We start from the raw sequence: 18,195 nt of genomic DNA, 5'->3' as shown, positions 1-18,195 counted from the left end.
GGAGTCCCGGCCGACACAGCAAATTACTTATCATTTCAGTTTCACCTTTAACCCTCCTGTTATGTTCGTTTCTTAGGTACAGCAATGATATGACCCATTGAATGTTGAATCATCCAAAAATTGTCAGAAAGCAAAAAATCCTAAGGAATATAGTTTGTACCTCATCACCAACACCTTTACTAACAATTCAATCAGTTTTTAGAGGAATGGAGTTATTTACCCCTCCTTAGTTCAGAGTTCAATTAGGATAACTGATTCGTTTTAATGAAAAATACATGTTCAAACAATTGTTTAGGTACTTTGGAAAGATCTAGATATAAATTGCATTAGTCTACCATAACATGTATTTTTTCCTAAATTTGATTTACATTTTGAAACTTTTTTTTTTTCATGGGGTGATGTAGATAAATAGAGATGAGACACCTGTGCTGTTCAGGGTCATATTGACCAACTCACTCAAAATCAAGCCAAATGAGTCATATGGATTTGTATTGAAAGTAAACTTTATTTATAGTGTTAAGATACATACATTATATTATAAAAGATGACCAAAGGCCAGCGAGCAGTTGTTCTCTTGGTGCAGTCGTACGTATCTGCAGTGTGTTCTTGGGAGGACTTCTCAGCAACCCTTTGGGATGTTTCGCCCCTCCTCTGCTAAGTGTGGGCTCAGTTTTCCCGAGGGGAAAAATAAAGGTTCCAGTCAAAATAGTATCTGTATTTCTCGCACAGGTGGCGTCGTTAGAAAGAGTGTGTGTGCGTCTGAGATTGGGATGAAATAGGGTGTGTGTCAGTCAGTCAGAGTCTATTAGAAATCCTATAGCACCATATTTATTACGAGAGACATGAAAGAAACCCTCACATTAGTGTTCCATGTCCAATAAAGGTTTATTTAGGGGGAAAGTGAGAAGATAAGAAACATTGTTTAGTCTGGAAAGTGTGGTTCACGTGGGCTGATGGGCACATAGCAGGAAAGAGATGGGTTCCCATAGCAACCACGTGATCTCTTTGTTTGATGTTTGAAATGTTTACAACTTTATATATGGGAAGTGGTGTGTGTGTGTGTGTGAGATATGTGGTGAAACATGGTGGGAGGGAGTAAGAAAGACTGTCTCACATTTACAAATATATATATATAAATATAAGACGTGAATTTGGTCTCTTACGTGGTGACGCCAGACAGAAACTGTTGGCTAAGTCAGGAGACTGTGGAAGCGAAGCCATAGCTCGAGATTCTCTGAACTCTTACAATATATATATATATATATATATATATAAATATAAATATTAAAAAAATATATTAAATATATATATATTTATATAAAAATATATATAAATAAATATATATATTTATATATATAAAAAAATATATATCTAAATAAATATATATATATAAAAATATATGTAAATATATATATATATTTATATATATATAAAAATGTATAAATACATTTATTTATATATATATATATATATATATATATATATATATATATATATTGTAAGAGTTCAGAGAATCTCGAGCTATGGCTTCGCTTCCACAGTCTCCTGACTTAGCCAACAGTTTCTGTCTGGCGTCACCACGTAAGAGACCAAATTCACGTCTCACAATTAGTTTTATTCGCAGTCCATTCGCTGAGCTAAGCTCCCATTGGTTAGTGGAGGTATTCATGTAAATACCTTTCAGAGACATAGCATGCTACGCTGACCAGCGAATAAGACATAAGGTTCACACCTGAGGGTTAGTTCCATTGGCCACTTCAAAGAATGCCTCAAATCGATAAACTAGCGGGGTCAAAGATCACACTTCCGGTCAAGGACAGGAAGTTCCTCTTCAGAATAAAACCCTATTATCCTGCCTTCAGAATAAAAGCAACATCTCAGGTTTCAATCGGCATCCCTTTAACTATTGTCTAAACAATAAAACATCCATTCATTATCATGCATCATACAATTAATCACCACATTTGTCATTAACAAACAGAATAATAAAACAGTGATCCTCTCTTATGCTTCATAATACATTCCTCAGAATATTCCTCAAATTAATTATCATATCTTTCTTTATGTATTAATTTAAAACATAACCTCTCTTATCTACATGTGCAAGTGTATATAAAATCCACTACAACTCAACAATATGTATGTATATATATATATATATATATATATATATATATATATATATATAGGTTAAATGTAGCAGATAGAAGATACAACAAAATGATTAATAGAAAGTACTAGACTATATTTCCTGGACACATGATGGAGCTCACGTGGGAGACAGAATAACCCCCGAGGATGGGAGAGTGCGTTCGTTCAATGCCTTTACGAGGTATAGAAATGGTCCTTTTTGAAACGTGGTCGCATGAGTCGGTACAATTACTGTTTTTTGTCAATGGAGTCCAGTGGCATTGAAAAGAGCACCGATTAAGGCTTCAATCACAGTTATCTACAAAATGTAAAATATGTGTTGTATTAGATTAAACTGCCCAGCTACAACAATAAAGGACTGACTTCATGTTGATATTTGTATAATAATAGTATATAAAGGGTATTTTTACATTGTTCAGAGGAGTAAACAAGTCAAAATAAGAAATGGTCCCAAAATGTTCCTAAAAATAAATAAAACTTTGGCCGAATAAAGTCCAGAGTTTTGTTAACGTTCGAAATTTTAAATAAAGTTTCTACGTCAAAGTATGGGGAATCCCCGTGGGCCCAAAGTTGGAGTGTGCACGGCACCATGTTGTACGTTACATTTTCTACATTTTCGTTACTACAGCAGACTTCGACTCATTGAATATAAGCCTTTAAATAACCAACTGCCAGGGTAATATTCCACCTTTCGGGTCTAGCTACATTTTCATTGCTACAGCAGGACTTTACTTTTACCCATGAGTATCGCGGATATCAACGACAACCTGGGAAACCAGGTTGCCAGTCCTCAGCAAAATTCAGAACGTCCCTCAGAAGAGCTCGATCTGAAAACCGCTCTGGATCAAGCCAACGAGGAGAACCAACTTCTGACCAAGAAGCTCAGCGACATGGAGGAATTTCAGAAAGGATCTGAGATTGAAAAATGTAAATACTGTCAACATTCGGAAGGTGGCAGAGAAACAAACCACCTGGAAAAGATCCAAGAGGTCTCTGAAATAAGATTAAAGCACCTAAAGTGGCTACAAGAGAGTGAGTCAGAACTCGCCCGCCTTCTCCAACATCAGGTGCGCCTCGGCAACCAGGAGCGCAACAAAATGGTTGAAAACTATGAGGCAGAGACACGGGAACTCTCCAAGTCAAACCGTGATCTCTGCAAGGAGAAAGAGGATTTGTCTCTGAGAATGAAAGAGACAAGAGACCAGCTGATAAGGGAGAAAGAGGAGTTGTCTCTGAAACTCAGAGAGACCCAAAACCAGCTGTTAAGGACGACAGAGGAGTTGTCTCTAAGACTTAAAAAGACACAAGACCAGCTCTTAAGGGAGACAAAGGATTTGTCTCTAAGACTCAAAAAGACAAAAGACGAGCTGTTTAAGGAGAAAGCTGAACGGCTGCAGAATGTTGAGGCCCTGGAGGCTAAAATCAACTCTCTGGTAGACGAGGCAGCCAAAGACCAGGTCCTGAAGCAACAGGAATTAACACACCGTCAGGTTAACCACCAGGCAGAGGTTGAAGAATTGGAGAATAACTTGACGCTGCTCAACAAGATTAATGCAAATCTCCTTTTAAAGTGCAGAGGCGTGAACAATGGGCTGAAAAACCAAGAAAAGTGGCAAGAAAAATACGACGATCTGGACAAAAGACACAAAATGAACCTGAGCCAGACCGTGCGGGCCATTTCAAAATCTCAACTGGAAACCCAGAAAGCTCTAGATAATAAGTTTAAGAACGAGCTACGGACAGCTAATCGTTTGAATGAGAAAGTTCAAGAGATGGAGGTCGAAAGCACACTCCTGGAGGATATGTCTCAAATTCAAAAAGCAGCTTAGGGGCGTCTTTGGCCCGAGGATGCAGGACAGAGATGTCAAGTTGTTAAAGATGAAGAGGAAAATGCAGGTGACGGAGACGGGTTTCTTCGGCACGATGTTCCGTAGGATTCCACCCGAGCCTGGTCCCATTCCCTACCCCTTTAGTAGGATGAGGCATCTTGAAGGTGACTAGGATGGATGACCTTCAGCTGAGGTTGAGCTTCACTAACACCTCTCTTCCTCTTCCCCTTTCCAAAGACGCAGAGCTACACAGTGGTAAATGATTAGCACTGTGTATCGGCAACATTCACTTTAGGCTATTGGGAACTCTAGATGATTATCTCCAATGAGTCGTAGTGTTGGGTTTTCTCCTGGTGCTCAGGTTATCCCAATAAAGAAAAAACAGATTGCCGATCCTCATGCTCCGTTCACACCAAAAGAGGCCAAAGTTGAAATATTAAAAAAATATGAATCTGGCTGCTGCTACTCTAGTAGAGCTGGAAGCGGCAGTTATCCAGACGGATACATATACATATATACATATATATATATATATATATATATATATATATATATATATATATCGCACGGAGGCGATAGTGGGGACCGGCGTGGACCGGCGGGAACTGCGGCACGGAGGCGACATCATGTGTGTCCTGGTGTCCTCATGTGTGTCCTGGTGTCCTCATGTCCTCATGTTATCATGTGTGTTCTTGTCACGGGAGTAGCCGCAAGAACAGGACCCAAACGCCGACAACTTGGGGAAAAAGGCAACTTAATTGCTCACCGGATCGCTGCACGGAGGCGACAGCGGGGACCGGCGTGGACTGCGGCGTGGCGTTATCCACGGGAAGCGACGTGAAAGTTATTGAGCTGTTGTTATTTATCTGGACTTTTTAACTTTTAAAATGTTTCTCTTTTGTGCGCAGCGTGGCTCCATGAATGCCAAATATCTCGACAGTTACTGGATGTATTGACAAGAACTTTTGCACGATCGTTCATGGTTCCCAGGAACCTCGGCCTTGCTCCTGACCTCTCTACAGTAAAGGCAGGGTGTTTTTTTAATTAATACATAAGAACGATATGTTAATCAAAAAGGGATATTATGAAGAATATTCTGAAGAAATGTGTTAGGGAAACTTGGGAGAAAAGTCACTGTATAAGTATGTTACTGTATAAGTGTAATCACTGGATTAAGTATTATTGTAACTGTATGCTGATTGTTTTATCATAACTATAAAGATGACTCAGGTATGAATGGAATGTATTGATCCAAGGAGGCGTAGTCAAAGTAGTGGTCTCCCTAAGAGACCGGAAGATAGGCATTTATTTTGAAGGAGCCCATCTTACTGTTTAGGACCAAAGGGGACGAGATAAGGGAAGTAGTGATAGGCAAATAGCATGCTGTGTAGTTGAGGTATGAGCATGCATACCTGATGCTAACCAATGGAGAAGCTTTATGCTCAGTGTATGGATTGTACTTAACCTTTCAGAACTCTGTAAGGCGTTTGTCCTCTCACGTGAAGGCGGTAGACAGCTCCCTATTTTAACTGATTTTTATTCATATAAATCATTATTATAGCCTGTGGACCCAACGACACGTGAGCGCGCCCGGCTGGGACAGAAAATTATCCTTATTCTTTTATTAAATACTTTATATTATAAATTACTGGTCTCAGGACATCTTTCAAAGCGCGGGAAGCGCAGAACTTAACAATGTATAACCTTTTCGCAGTCATTCCATGCGTCTTTGTGAGGGGAAACGGAAAGACACCGGGATTGTCCATGTCCTCAGGTGGATGCATTGACTGACTAAGCCCGTCTTATGTCACATGACTCCAGGGATACCCCTGGCCACGTGGCGTCTAATCCCTTACACACAATCCCCGAGGCTTCCCCTGTACTGCCTATATTTCCAGTCGGCCTCAATTGCACCTCGACCAGAAGAGACGAGAGACGGGAACATGTTAAAAACACGCAGCTCCCTCTTTTCCTTCTCTGGACTCGATCACGTGTGCTAAACACCGTTTTCCTTCTCCGCCACCGTGTCTTTTACACCTTTTTTTTTTTTACTCCGAGAATCGCAGTGTTTTTTTCTTCTTCTTCCCGGATCGATGCCTCCAGCGTGCCCACGGTGTGTCTCGCCTGTCGAAAGCGCCGCCATCGCGATGCTAATTTATTCAGAGACCAGCTTGCCGTGTCAAGATGATTCTGCAAAAGACGCCCTTGAAAGTTTTAACGAGCTCAGCGACGTTGATAACGGGGGACGGCGAGGTCGCACAAGTCCAGAGACGAGAAGGCGACAAAGTGGTTATCTCATCATGTAGAGCAAGAGGACTGCGCAGCAGGAGCACGCGCACACACACGCACACACACACACACACACACACACACACACGCTGTATGCAGGTCAGCAATGTGTGACTCTAAAGCTCACAGAATCGCCACAAATGGGTTTAATGGTTTCTGCTGGTCGTGAAGTGACACGTCACAAAATCCGGCGTTCCAATGACCTTGAATTTGTAAATGCAAAAACAAACAGCCATCGTGTTTATTTCCACGGTGTTTGGGACTATAATATGCATAAAGTACAAATCAAAATAGCTGCTAACTATATAAAGTTGTAGTGTATAATATGCACTTAAAATATATTGTTTATAAGGAAAAAAAACAGCAATTGTAGGGCACCTATTATTCCATTAGATGTGTCCATCTTGGGTGATTAAATTGTAATTTTATTTCAGATCATACAGAAATTAAAGAATACAATAACTTACTTTTTTTTTGGCCTAAAACTATTTAAACCAAAACTAAAATATTAACACCTGCTGATATTGTAAACTTGTTTGTAAAGATGGGCATATTTACACATTGAACAGACACCAAACAACATTATAATTCATCTTATAATTCAACACATCTTTTTCGACTATACCTTGAATAGGTAGCACTTAAATGCCGTAGGAGCACTTAAATGTCCCTTACCAATAGCACTTTGTTGTTTAGCACTTTAGTAGCACTTAAATGGCACTTACGGATAGTACTTTGTAGTTTAACTTTATTGAAGAAATTGTACTTGCTTGATTCTTGTTGTTCTGAGTTTGGACTCATGGTTTAATGCACTTATTGTAAGTCGCTTTGGATAAAAGCGTCAGCTAAATGACACGTAATGTAATTTGGATTCATGTTAATCTAAATCTGAAATACACTTCTTTTTTTTCCTTTGCTCTGATTTTGTTCCCCACCACCTCCTGAGGGAAACATCTGTCTCTTTATCTGCTAAGCGCTCCACTAATGTTACCCAAATAGTTGATAACTTTACCTTTCTGTAGTTTATTGCTGCAGACGATACGAAGCAAGAGCCGTGAGGGTGAAAGTAAAATTTACAGCCAAGTATTTTCTTTTTTTGTAAGCCCAAATCTTTCTTGGTATTTAATAATTTGGCTCAATAGTTTTTTTTTCACAATTTTTCAAACCATCAAAGGGGGTTTCATTCACTTCCATTAACTACAAGTGAAGCAATGCATGTTCTGTACAGTGCGTAGATTTATTAAGTCTTCAGTGTTACAAAAATGTACAATTTGTATAAACATTATTATAGTAACTGAAACTTAACCTCTGTGGCCACGAAGGGAATGCACTTAGGATTACAGTTTCCATGGCAAGAATATCTAACATCACGCGGTGCTCCCATCACCACCGAACTCGGTCTCATTTCACATCATTTACAAAAAACAAAAAGTCCCCCTCTCTCTGTCCAACACGAACACAAAGAAAAAAATGTGGAATAAATATTTCAGGGAAGCGTCTGTGGAACAAAAAAACAGCAATTTAGTGGGACAGGATCTGTGCAAGCTTGTGAAGGATTATAAAGGGCCTTTTTTTATATATATATATATATATATATATATAGTACAGGGACCTGAAACGTGGATGTAATATTAGTCCTACAGATAACAGGCATATGTCTCGCTAGAGTTATTCTTTAAAACAGGTGTAGAAAAGCACTTAGTGAAGACTAACTGCTTGAGGTTCCCTTTTTAAATCTAAAACATATGATTTTCGGGCAGCTGCAAGGACGGAGATCGCGTCAACGGCGCTTCAATTATTTTACGAGCAAATCCATTTCTCGCTCGCATTTGTCGCGGTGCTCGCCCGATAAAAAGAGTGGCCCCCCCGACAAAAAAAAAATAAAATAAAAAATTCCAAAATCTCCACCGCGGCGCGAGGCCCCCCCCCCCCGAGGCCCGTTCACCTCTTCCTGTTCCGGTTGTGCTTCACCGTCTTCTTCCGCTTCAGGATCATCTCGTAAAGTTTCTCCAGGCCCGGCTGCAGCCCGCGGCCGTCCACCGCGCTGCAGCTCTGCACGTGGTGCGGCGTGTACGCGCTCAGTTCGTGGACGGCGAGCAGCTTCTCCACCTCGCCGACGGACGAGGCCGAGTCCCGGTCCTGCTTGTTGGCCAGGATGAGCACCGGCACCCCTTGGTTCTCCGAGGTGCGGGTGATCTTGTGGAGCTCCACTTTGGCCTCCTCCATCCGCTCCAGCTCGGTGGAGTCCACCACGAACACCATCCCGTCCGTCCGCCGGGTGTACGACTTCCACAGGGGGCGCAGCTTCTCCTGGCCGCCCACGTCCCACACCTGGAAGTTTGTGGTCCTGGACGGCCCCACGGACACCTTGATCTTCTCTGTGTTGAAGCCCTTGGTGGGGATGGTCTTCACAAACTCCTTCAGCTTGAGCCGGTAGAGCAGGGAGGTCTTGCCGGCCGAGTCGAGCCCGACGACCACCACGTGCAGAGACTGGAAGCTCGGCAGGAAGGACGTGTTGGGGGCGATATCGGTCAGCTGGTTGCCCATGATCGCAGCCGGGCAGTTCACACCTACTTAGGGGGAGGTGACGGATTCCTGATTTAATCCGCTTGGCTTTGTTTTTGTTTTTTTCTTCTCTCAGTAGTGTGGCATTTGGCCTGGCGGGATCAGACGGTGCTGGGGGAACAAAAACAAACACAAGAGTTAATACTTAATGAGAAGACAATGGGGGGCGGGGGGAGGGGTGTTTGCAAAGCCAGCTGCGATTTTCACAATCTCCCCGAAAATAACTATTTACAACAGCGCTGATTGTCGGCGGCGCCGAGGCACACTTTGAAAGTGTTTGATTACTTTATTGCACACTTGAGAAAGTCATACTGATTATATATACACACACACACACACACACACACACACACACACACAACGATAATTGAGCCAAACTGCAAGCTAATTGGCTGGCTGAGGTCACCTGGAGCCTAAATCCTCTTAACCCTGCAAAGGGCTTTTTTCTTTCTTTTTTCCCCCCTTCAAGGGAACCACGACTCCAATGCAGTGGAGATGGATCATATCGTGTATTCTGCACACGGTATGATCCATCCAGCAGCACTAATCCGGTTGTTGTTGTTGACATCCTGATACCCATCAATCAGATGCCTTTTGGCCCACAACACAGACCGGACATTTATATTATTGACTCAGTATTTATTACGTAATGAGTGTTATTTATAGGAGAGTCGACGTTTTTTGTGTGTGTGCGTTACTAGTTTTCTGTTGGGGGAATAATAAAGCCACGTATAGTTTTTTTAATTGCTCTCCTGTTCCGGTTTGCATCGTTATGTTATTAACGTGACGTTTTTACATTTTTTTAATTAAACTTCGCGAAACACGCCGTCACAGTTTTTTTTTTTTTTTTTTTTTTAAAGATATAAACATTAATGCGCGTCACATTATATATATTTAAATAATTAAAATCACCAACGCGAGAAACTGTCCCCGCTTCCCGTTAAAAAAAAGGCATAAATAACAATAAATAAATGCTCGTACCTTTTCAAATGGTGAGTGAAGACATCACCCGCACGCAGTAAACGCGTCCATCGTTAACGGGTTACGCTCGTGCACGGCGGCCACATCCGCTCCTGAGCTCATCCCACGGCGAATGGCACGAGCGCACAGCGCGGCACCCACAAAAAAAAACAAAAAAACCGGTGACGTCACGGTCACCTGGAAGGGGCTGCCGCGCGCGCCCCCTTCCGGTACATTTAAATAATAATAAATAATAATAATAATAATAATAATTGTAGCGAAATGTTATTAAGAAAATGAAAAATACTCAAGTAAACTCATAGTGTTCCTAAGTATCAGAAAGTACCGGGGAATGTCTGTGTTAGATTATAATATATTTTGATTATTAATACTGATTAACATGCAGTACTTTAATTTTGTAGCGAGCAAATTCATTGTAATAATGTAATTTACTGGTGTGCGGTTTAATCTATATCGATTCATATTTTATAATATCTACGTGCAACAATATCATTCTTTTGTAGCAAATTCTACTTAAATATAAATTAAAGTACTCCTGATTCATTAACGTCTGGATGTCACATGTGACGACTGTGTTTACTGTTCTATAAAGATAGATATTTTATTAACGCATCAGATGTTTGAAGTATAAATAAAATGTGACTAAAGCTGTTAAAAAAGTACAATACTTGCCTCTGAATATAGTAAAATATATGTATAAATATATTTATTTGTGGACGCATACTTTTCTGTGCCCAAATATTACCTTCTTCTATACTTTAAAAAAAAATACTACTACTTGCTAGGTAGCCAATGGTGAAATTTGCCTAATTTAATACCAGTATGTATTGAGTATGGCGTGTCTACATGTGTCCGTCTATCAAAGCATTGGCTCCACCCTGTGGAGCTTATTATGTTTTCTATACTCAGTATTTCATAGGAACAAAAAAGACATTCTTATCCGTGCTGACGTGACACAAATAATAATAAATAAACTGTATTTTCAATCTCAGTTCTGCAAACTTGCCCCTGTTTGATCGGACTTCTTTAATCCGAATCCACCATTCGTGGAAGAAGAACTCATAATCCTTAAATTAAAGGAAAAAGAAGCATACCAAATTGTAAAAATACTTCCTTAAAATTGTAAAATACAGACATTAGTGTATGGGTTATCGTGAGATGCTCATGTGTAAGTGTGGGCGGTGTATCGAGTGTGCACACTGCTGGGCATGGCATCCCCTCAGCACCACTCCAACACAATGAGGATCAATTTAGTCCACAATGTGTAGATGGAAACACTCTGAAAATAAATAAATAAATAAAAAACGTGCAGAACCTTAAGTGCCACCTTTTAATGACGTGCAAATGACTCAAGACAAGATTATCAGAGATCAACATCCCATTTACACAATATATACGGCCTCACATTTGGAAATTAAGTTACATTTTTAAGAGATTTACACATCTTTGAATAAAAAGTGCCCTTTCATTAATGTAAGAAATTATACCTGTAATACAGATTTGCAGCAAAAACATTCATTTTAACGTCAAAGTGTGATGGAAACATCGATGTTTTGTTTAATCCTAACATATCATTAAAGGTCATGTCGTCATCGGTAGATTTTGGTGCTCAATGTCGAATTCTGAGTACACCTGTTGACTCCACACAGCTCTCAACATGGAGTCAGCGGCTAGCGGCGCACACAGTTTACCAAAAGAGGGCGGAGCCACGGGTGTGAAGACGCCATCTTTTTTGTTGTTGTGTGTTCTGCCGTCTTCCGTGCTGTGATTGGCTAGTATGATTTTGCAATTTTGCACACAGAAGACTTTTTTATTTTTATTTTTATATACGGCTCAGGAAGCTGCAGCAACCTTTCAATCACCTTGTAGCCCCGCCCCCTAAAGCATAGACCGCTTTACGGTCTTTTTGAGACCATAAACTCGTGTTTACGATGTGGACTTTTTACAACCAGGCCCTACGCAGGTTTAAGACACTTCTGCATCGGCTTCACTTTTCCAGAACCGGATGTGGCCGCCTGGTATGACTCGTTACGATTTGTTGCCATGGCGATGGAAGAAAATGCATGAAAAAAAAAAATCATTTTGTGTCCGCTATTTTATGTAATTATAGCCTCACATAAAGTGCAAAGACGACCGGCCGGCAATGTAAACAAAGCACAGAGAAGCTTCATTTCTCAGCTCCGGGAGACATTCACTCCACTATATATCTTCACATAGACAATAGTAAGCCAGAGTATTAATTATTTCACGCGCTCCCACGCCGGTGTTTTTCATTTTGGGTGTCGTCATGTCACGGGATGAGGGATCGTTGAATTGGTGCCACAGTCGATGTACTCAAAGGTGTCGAGAGAAACCTGCTCCGTGTGAGACAGATACGAAATGTTCATCGTCATTCTGGGGAGGAAAAAAGAAGAAGAAAAAAAACATTATTAGAGATATCTTCATAATGTTTTAAAGCGGCACTAATGAATATTTCGCATATAGACGATAGATAAGATTACTTATGTAATGTATAATATTTTTTCTCAACAGAGTTGTTTGAGACCAAAACAGGTAAAAAGACAAACATAAGACTTTTTAAAAAGGCGATAATATGTTTTCAGCTTGTTCTGCTGCTCCCCCAGTGGCCAAATAAATTAATGCAGTTTCAAGTTTAAAATGACCCAAGTTCAGTGATTCTTTTATTTATATATAATAATATAAACACCTATTTTTTTTTAAATACTGTACCTAACCCTTCTGTATATTCTTTACCTTAATTTTTCCAGTTAAAAAAAAAATAAAAAATCCGTAGAAGAATTTAGTCAAATTCCTTGGTCAATATAGTCATTTCAGATAAAAACATGGTGCTATATTTATATATATATATATATATATATATATATATATATATATATATATAAATATTACTGCAAGAAACCCCAAAAAAAGCCCAAAAGTTAGTTTTATTTGTGGGAAAAAAAAAAAAAGCCACTTATTCTCTAAAAGCAGACACAAACCTTGGCGTGAACCCGTAGTTTTATCTCCGAGAAACATTTCAGATAAAAACAAAGATTTGACCCTTTTCTTCAGAGAGAAAACGTGTCTTCCTGTCCGCGTCTTCAACCACCAGCGACGCGCCGTGAACTTACTGCAGCTCCAGAAACAACGTGTGAATCTTGATGGTGCTCGACTTGCAGTAAACGCTGAAAGAAATGAAAGCAGCGGATGGATTTCAGACGTAGGAACAATAATAATATCGTATTATATAATTCTCAGGCCATAAAGCGGACTCACTTGAGGCCTTTATCGACGATGGGCAGGTCAATTTGAACGGTGTACTGTAAATAGAAACGAGGGGGTGGTGAATTCATTGCGCGGCAAACACACATCGATCATTTTTGAACGCCGCTTCTTCCCGCGCGCCGCTCACCGATTTCTGCGAGCGGGACTGGATGGCGGTCATGTTGGTGATCTTGGTGGTTCCGGTAACCACTTTGGAGACCAGACCCTGGACGGTGAACTCGACGATCTGAACCGGGACAAAGTTCTCGTTGGAGATGTTGACGAGGTTCTTCGGAGAGAGAGAGAAAGAGGAACGTTACAGGCGACCGACGCAGCATTTTATTTTTACATCGTTAAAACGTCTCGGGGACCTTTGTCCTTCACGTGAAGCCACAGCAGCTGTTTACGGGGGTCGTCATGTGAGCGCAATGTGTTTGGACACGCACAATAAAAATGGGATGGCTTAGGAAGTTAAAAAAAAAAAAAGGATATGTAGAACTTTGTAATGCATATATATATATATATATATATATATATATATATATATAAACTGGATACAGTACCATATTATAATATTAATACATAGAGAAGGATGCAGTTCCTGTGTTGTGTATCCTCTGTGCCTTTTGATTAATTTCTCTACTGCCTTTTAATTTATTTTAAAGCATATATATATATATACACACATACTGTATATACTATACTATATATCTATACACTATACACACCTCTCTCTCTCTCTCTCTCTATATATATATATATATATATATATATATATATATATATATATACATATGTATATATATATATATATATATAGATAGGATAGATACATAGGATATATATATATATATATGCAATATTCTATTCATAACTAATTTTCAACTAATAGGAAGCCATTTTATTTTGGGCTTTTTAGGGGAGAATCCTGTACTTCCTCTACTTCCTGTACACAAGACACTAAAACAATCTCTGCTTCTACTTCCTCTGCAAAGTGCCTCTGAAACAACAGACAGGGAGCCCGTCTGCTCCGCGGTGGGACTTCCTGTGACTTACGGTGACCTTCATGTCGACGGTGTCCCCGTTGAAGAAGACCATGACTGACAGCACGGACACCGGCGTGAGGGTGACGCTCCGGGGGAAGAGGAAGAAGAGGATCAGGCTGCACAGGAAGAGACACACGGCCATGGAGATGCACACGTGCAGCTTCCTGAAATGCGATATATACAAACATGCACGATTGTAAATAACACATTATATTATATCTTTGTGCACAAATCTAATAAATGTATTAGTTCACTGTAAATTAATTCTCTCTTAAAATTCATTTATTTGTCTCTGCTCTCACATTTAAAATCGTTAAGATCTCTTAGGTGTGTTTTATTTTCGCCTTTAATTGATTATAATAATAAAAGTAGGAAAATGTGCAAATGTGCAATGTTAAAAACTATTATAAAAATGTATAGAAACAGCTGGTTGCACTTTTTTTTTAATGTTAGATGTGTACAAATAAAAAAGTAACTTTTCTAATATATATATATATATATATATATATATATATATATATATATATATATATATATATATATATAGTTTCAGACCGCTGCTATGAAGGCACACGTGCACATATCCATTCATCACTTACGTGCGTCTGGGTTTCAGCCTCACGTCATTACACGGTATTACAGCCACCAGCTGGTCTTCATGGCCTGTCGACGCAAAGAAATAAAGACATTTTATATAGATGTAACCCCTATTTTATTTGCCTTTTCTTAGCTCATTTGTGTTCTTTGAGTTTTTATAAAATCATACTTTTGTCATATTGTAAATGTGTAATGATGCAATAGGTTAGGTGCAATAGGTGCAACACGTTGGGATGGTATTTTTATTAAAATTAATTAAAAATAGTATTCTGTATCCTGTGATTTAAACAAACAAATGAAAGATACTTTGAATTAAGTTCCCTTAATTGTTGGAACTTAAATTCAAAGCTATTTGGAGGATGAGAATCTCAGTTAACTGCCTTCATTAAAAAAAAAAGGCACCAAAAAAAAAACTTAAAAATGCAATCAAAAGATTTAGTTTTCTTAATGTTTAAAAATAAATAATAATAAAACCTCTGGGAATTCTCCCGGTGCCTCGACACGTGGGGCAAGAGTCCCCCGACGAGTGTCCGCCGCTCATGGCGCCGTACGGGGGGAAGTACTTCAGCGTTTTCACATTCTCCATCCCCCTTTTTTTCGTCAGACCGGGTCCCTTTTTTTTCTTTCGTAGTTTCTTTTTGCCGTTTCACGTCGGCGTCACCATGACACTTTTAGAAATCGAAAGAAAAAGTCCCGTCTGTGGAAGCAAAAAACATCAAAATCATCAAAACAGCCCGATTACACACGACTTTCCTCTTTAATAGTGCTTATAGTTAGGGCTGAATCAGGTTTGTCCTGGTCCAGCCCCTTGATATGCTGCTATAGGCTTATAGGCTGCTGGGGGATGTTTTAGGATACACTGAGCACCTATCTCCTCTTCTCTCTCTCCTTATGGATGAATTTACATCTCTCCATTGCACCTTATTAACTCTGCTTCCTCCCCAGAGTCGTTGTGACTTCACGTCTCATAGGGTCCATTGGACCTGGAGGTGTCTGATGCTGGTGAGCCGGTCTCGTCCTTTTAGAGTCATTTGAATTGACTTATAATGAAGAATTGCTAACAAACGTTGCGCTAAATGAAAGAGTCTACAGAGCTCGTCATGCAGAATGAATGTGGAAGAACAGGGAATACTGTTCACCTTCAGAGGTCCAGATGTCAACGCCTGTGTTTGAGTGTGAAGAGCCAACAAAAGCATTCGTGTTGGGAGTGTATCACACACACACACACACACACACACCACACACACTACCACACACACACACACTACCACACACACACACTACCACACACACTACCACACACACACACTACCACACACACTACCACACACTTCCACACACACACACTACCACACACACACACACACACACCACACACACTACCACACACACACACTACCACACACACTACCACACACTTCCACACACACACACTACCACACAACCACACACCACACCACACACTACACACACTACCACAAACACACATTACACACACACACTACCACACACACTACACACACACACTACCACACACACACTACCACACACACTACACACACACTAGGGAACTCGGTAGACAACAACCTTTAACCTTTAATTGTATGTTTCAAATAAATACAATGCAATAAAAAGGACAATATATCTCTCTGAAATGTAGTAGAAGAAAAAGTAAATGTGATCAAGCCCATTAAATTAAATATATTCACTTGTATATCATAAGTATTTTTCTTGCAGTGACTGTTATTTACTGTGTGATGTTGCAACGTTTCACTGTAGTTTCTTCGTTGAATCATTGAACGTCTTTAACTCGTAAAGAATATTAAAACTATCTCTACAGTTTACTAACCTGCTATTAAAAGTAATGTGGTACATACAGTGGAACTTGTTTATCTCTTATGTAATCAAATGCAGCTAAACACTATAATATACACACACATATATATATATATATATATATATATATATATATATATATATATATATATATATATATAATTTAACATCATATTTTGTTATCTGTTGCCTTTTTACATTTCTACAAATTGTTTTAATACTATGATTCAATGAAATATGTTGTATTATTATTGAGTTAGCAAATTAACAGCATATAAAATAGTTCAAACTAAGCTTCAACAACACAGTGCTGCTTCCACATAAACGCAGTAATAATCCAATAATATAATATAGTATATAATTTAACTAGAGAGACATTTCTGATGCAGGACTTTTACTTGCAATGCAGTATTTTTATAATATAATTCTATAATGTGGAGTAAAAGGTGTTTTTTTAAAAGCTCTATTTTGTGCCGAGTCACGCGAAGAACACGAGAAAACACGGATTAATCCGCTTCGCACCGGAACTCTCTCCCTCATAATAACATCATATTTAGGAAACTTCTCTCTTCAGAGATCCATTAATCACGTGGAAGACATCTTTACATCTGGGGGTTGTTTGTCTCACAAAAACAAACAAACAAACAAACAAACAAACAAACAACGCAGGTAGCACTCACCTCACAGCAGAGACGCACGCGACCCCACCCCACCCCACCCCCCACCCCCCCGCAGCGAGAGACTTTATGTGTAATCTGAGGCTTTAAAACGCTAAATGTCTCCGGATTGAACCTCTCGAGTCTGAACACAAACAAAGTGGGAGGAACATTTCCTGCTTCTTCTTCTTCTTCTCTTTCTTCTTCCTCTTCTTCTTCTCCTCCTGCAGGCCGCCGACAGGCTGCAGGTCACATGTGCTGCTTCACTTTCATTTTCAGAAAAACTACTGCACCACGAACAATACCAATAAATACGTGCGCGAGTGAACACATGCACAATGTTTATTTATTCATTTATTCATACTGCTTTGTGTTTGACAACCAACACATTCAACCCGTTCTTTTGTTTTTTTTGGTGCTAATTTAAGTAATTAAATACATTTACCAAAGTACTGTACTTGAAGAATGTATTCATCTGTATACCAATAAATACGTGTGAATAAATGTTTGAATAATATTTATTTATTCTACTGGTCTTTATTCTACATATTCTGGTCCTCCGAGCACATATAATCTATTTTACCCCATTTTCTTTGGTAATTTTAAGTAATTAAATACATTCACCAAAGTACTGTACTTGAAGAATATATACATCTGTATACTTGTACTTGACTTTCGTGGTATTTTATGGAAACACACATATAATGGTTATGCTTATATGGTGTGATGTAGTACTATACTCCTATATCTAGTAGTATACAAAGTATCTGAAATTGTATTTGCATTGACAAAATGCTTATAAATGTATTTATTTGTGATAAAAACAGAATATAATGTACATAAATACACATTTTAAAAGAAGCAATTTGGCAAAATGTGTACTTTTGGTCCATTTAAGTTACATTTTGAATTGAGGGCTGTTTTTTTTTGTATCATGGTATTCCTACTTTTACTTAATTAAACAGTCGGAGTTTAAAACAC

General features: G+C 39.2%; 2 protein-coding genes across 2 annotated transcripts; both read right to left on the bottom strand.

Moving 5' to 3' along the window:
- Positions 1–7,485: 7,485 nt before the first annotated feature.
- Positions 7,486–9,923, bottom strand: arl4d (ADP-ribosylation factor-like 4D). Its single transcript, XM_034559114.1, has 2 exons — positions 9,816–9,923; positions 7,486–8,945 (listed from the first exon to the last, which is right to left on the bottom strand). Exon 2 carries the CDS (start codon positions 8,814–8,816, stop codon positions 8,211–8,213), a length of 606 nt encoding a protein of 201 aa, XP_034415005.1. The 5' UTR covers positions 8,817–8,945; positions 9,816–9,923; the 3' UTR covers positions 7,486–8,210.
- Positions 9,924–11,131: 1,208 nt separating this feature from the next.
- On the bottom strand, positions 11,132–17,478 carry tmem106a (transmembrane protein 106A). The gene is made up of 8 exons (XM_034559112.1): positions 17,239–17,478; positions 15,197–15,419; positions 14,725–14,788; positions 14,136–14,289; positions 13,228–13,368; positions 13,092–13,135; positions 12,947–13,000; positions 11,132–12,209 (listed from the first exon to the last, which is right to left on the bottom strand). The coding sequence occupies exons 2-8, from the start codon at positions 15,306–15,308 to the stop codon at positions 12,101–12,103; spliced, it is 678 nt and encodes a 225-aa protein (XP_034415003.1). The 5' UTR covers positions 15,309–15,419; positions 17,239–17,478; the 3' UTR covers positions 11,132–12,100.
- Between the last annotated feature and the right edge of the window lie 717 nt (positions 17,479–18,195).

Source organism: Cyclopterus lumpus, chromosome 19 (genome assembly GCF_009769545.1).
Source record: "Cyclopterus lumpus isolate fCycLum1 chromosome 19, fCycLum1.pri, whole genome shotgun sequence".
NCBI classification, from domain to species: Eukaryota; Metazoa; Chordata; class Actinopteri; order Perciformes; family Cyclopteridae; genus Cyclopterus; species Cyclopterus lumpus.
The sequence above is the reverse complement of the archived record's forward strand: the minus strand, read 5'-3'. Positions and strand labels throughout refer to the sequence as shown.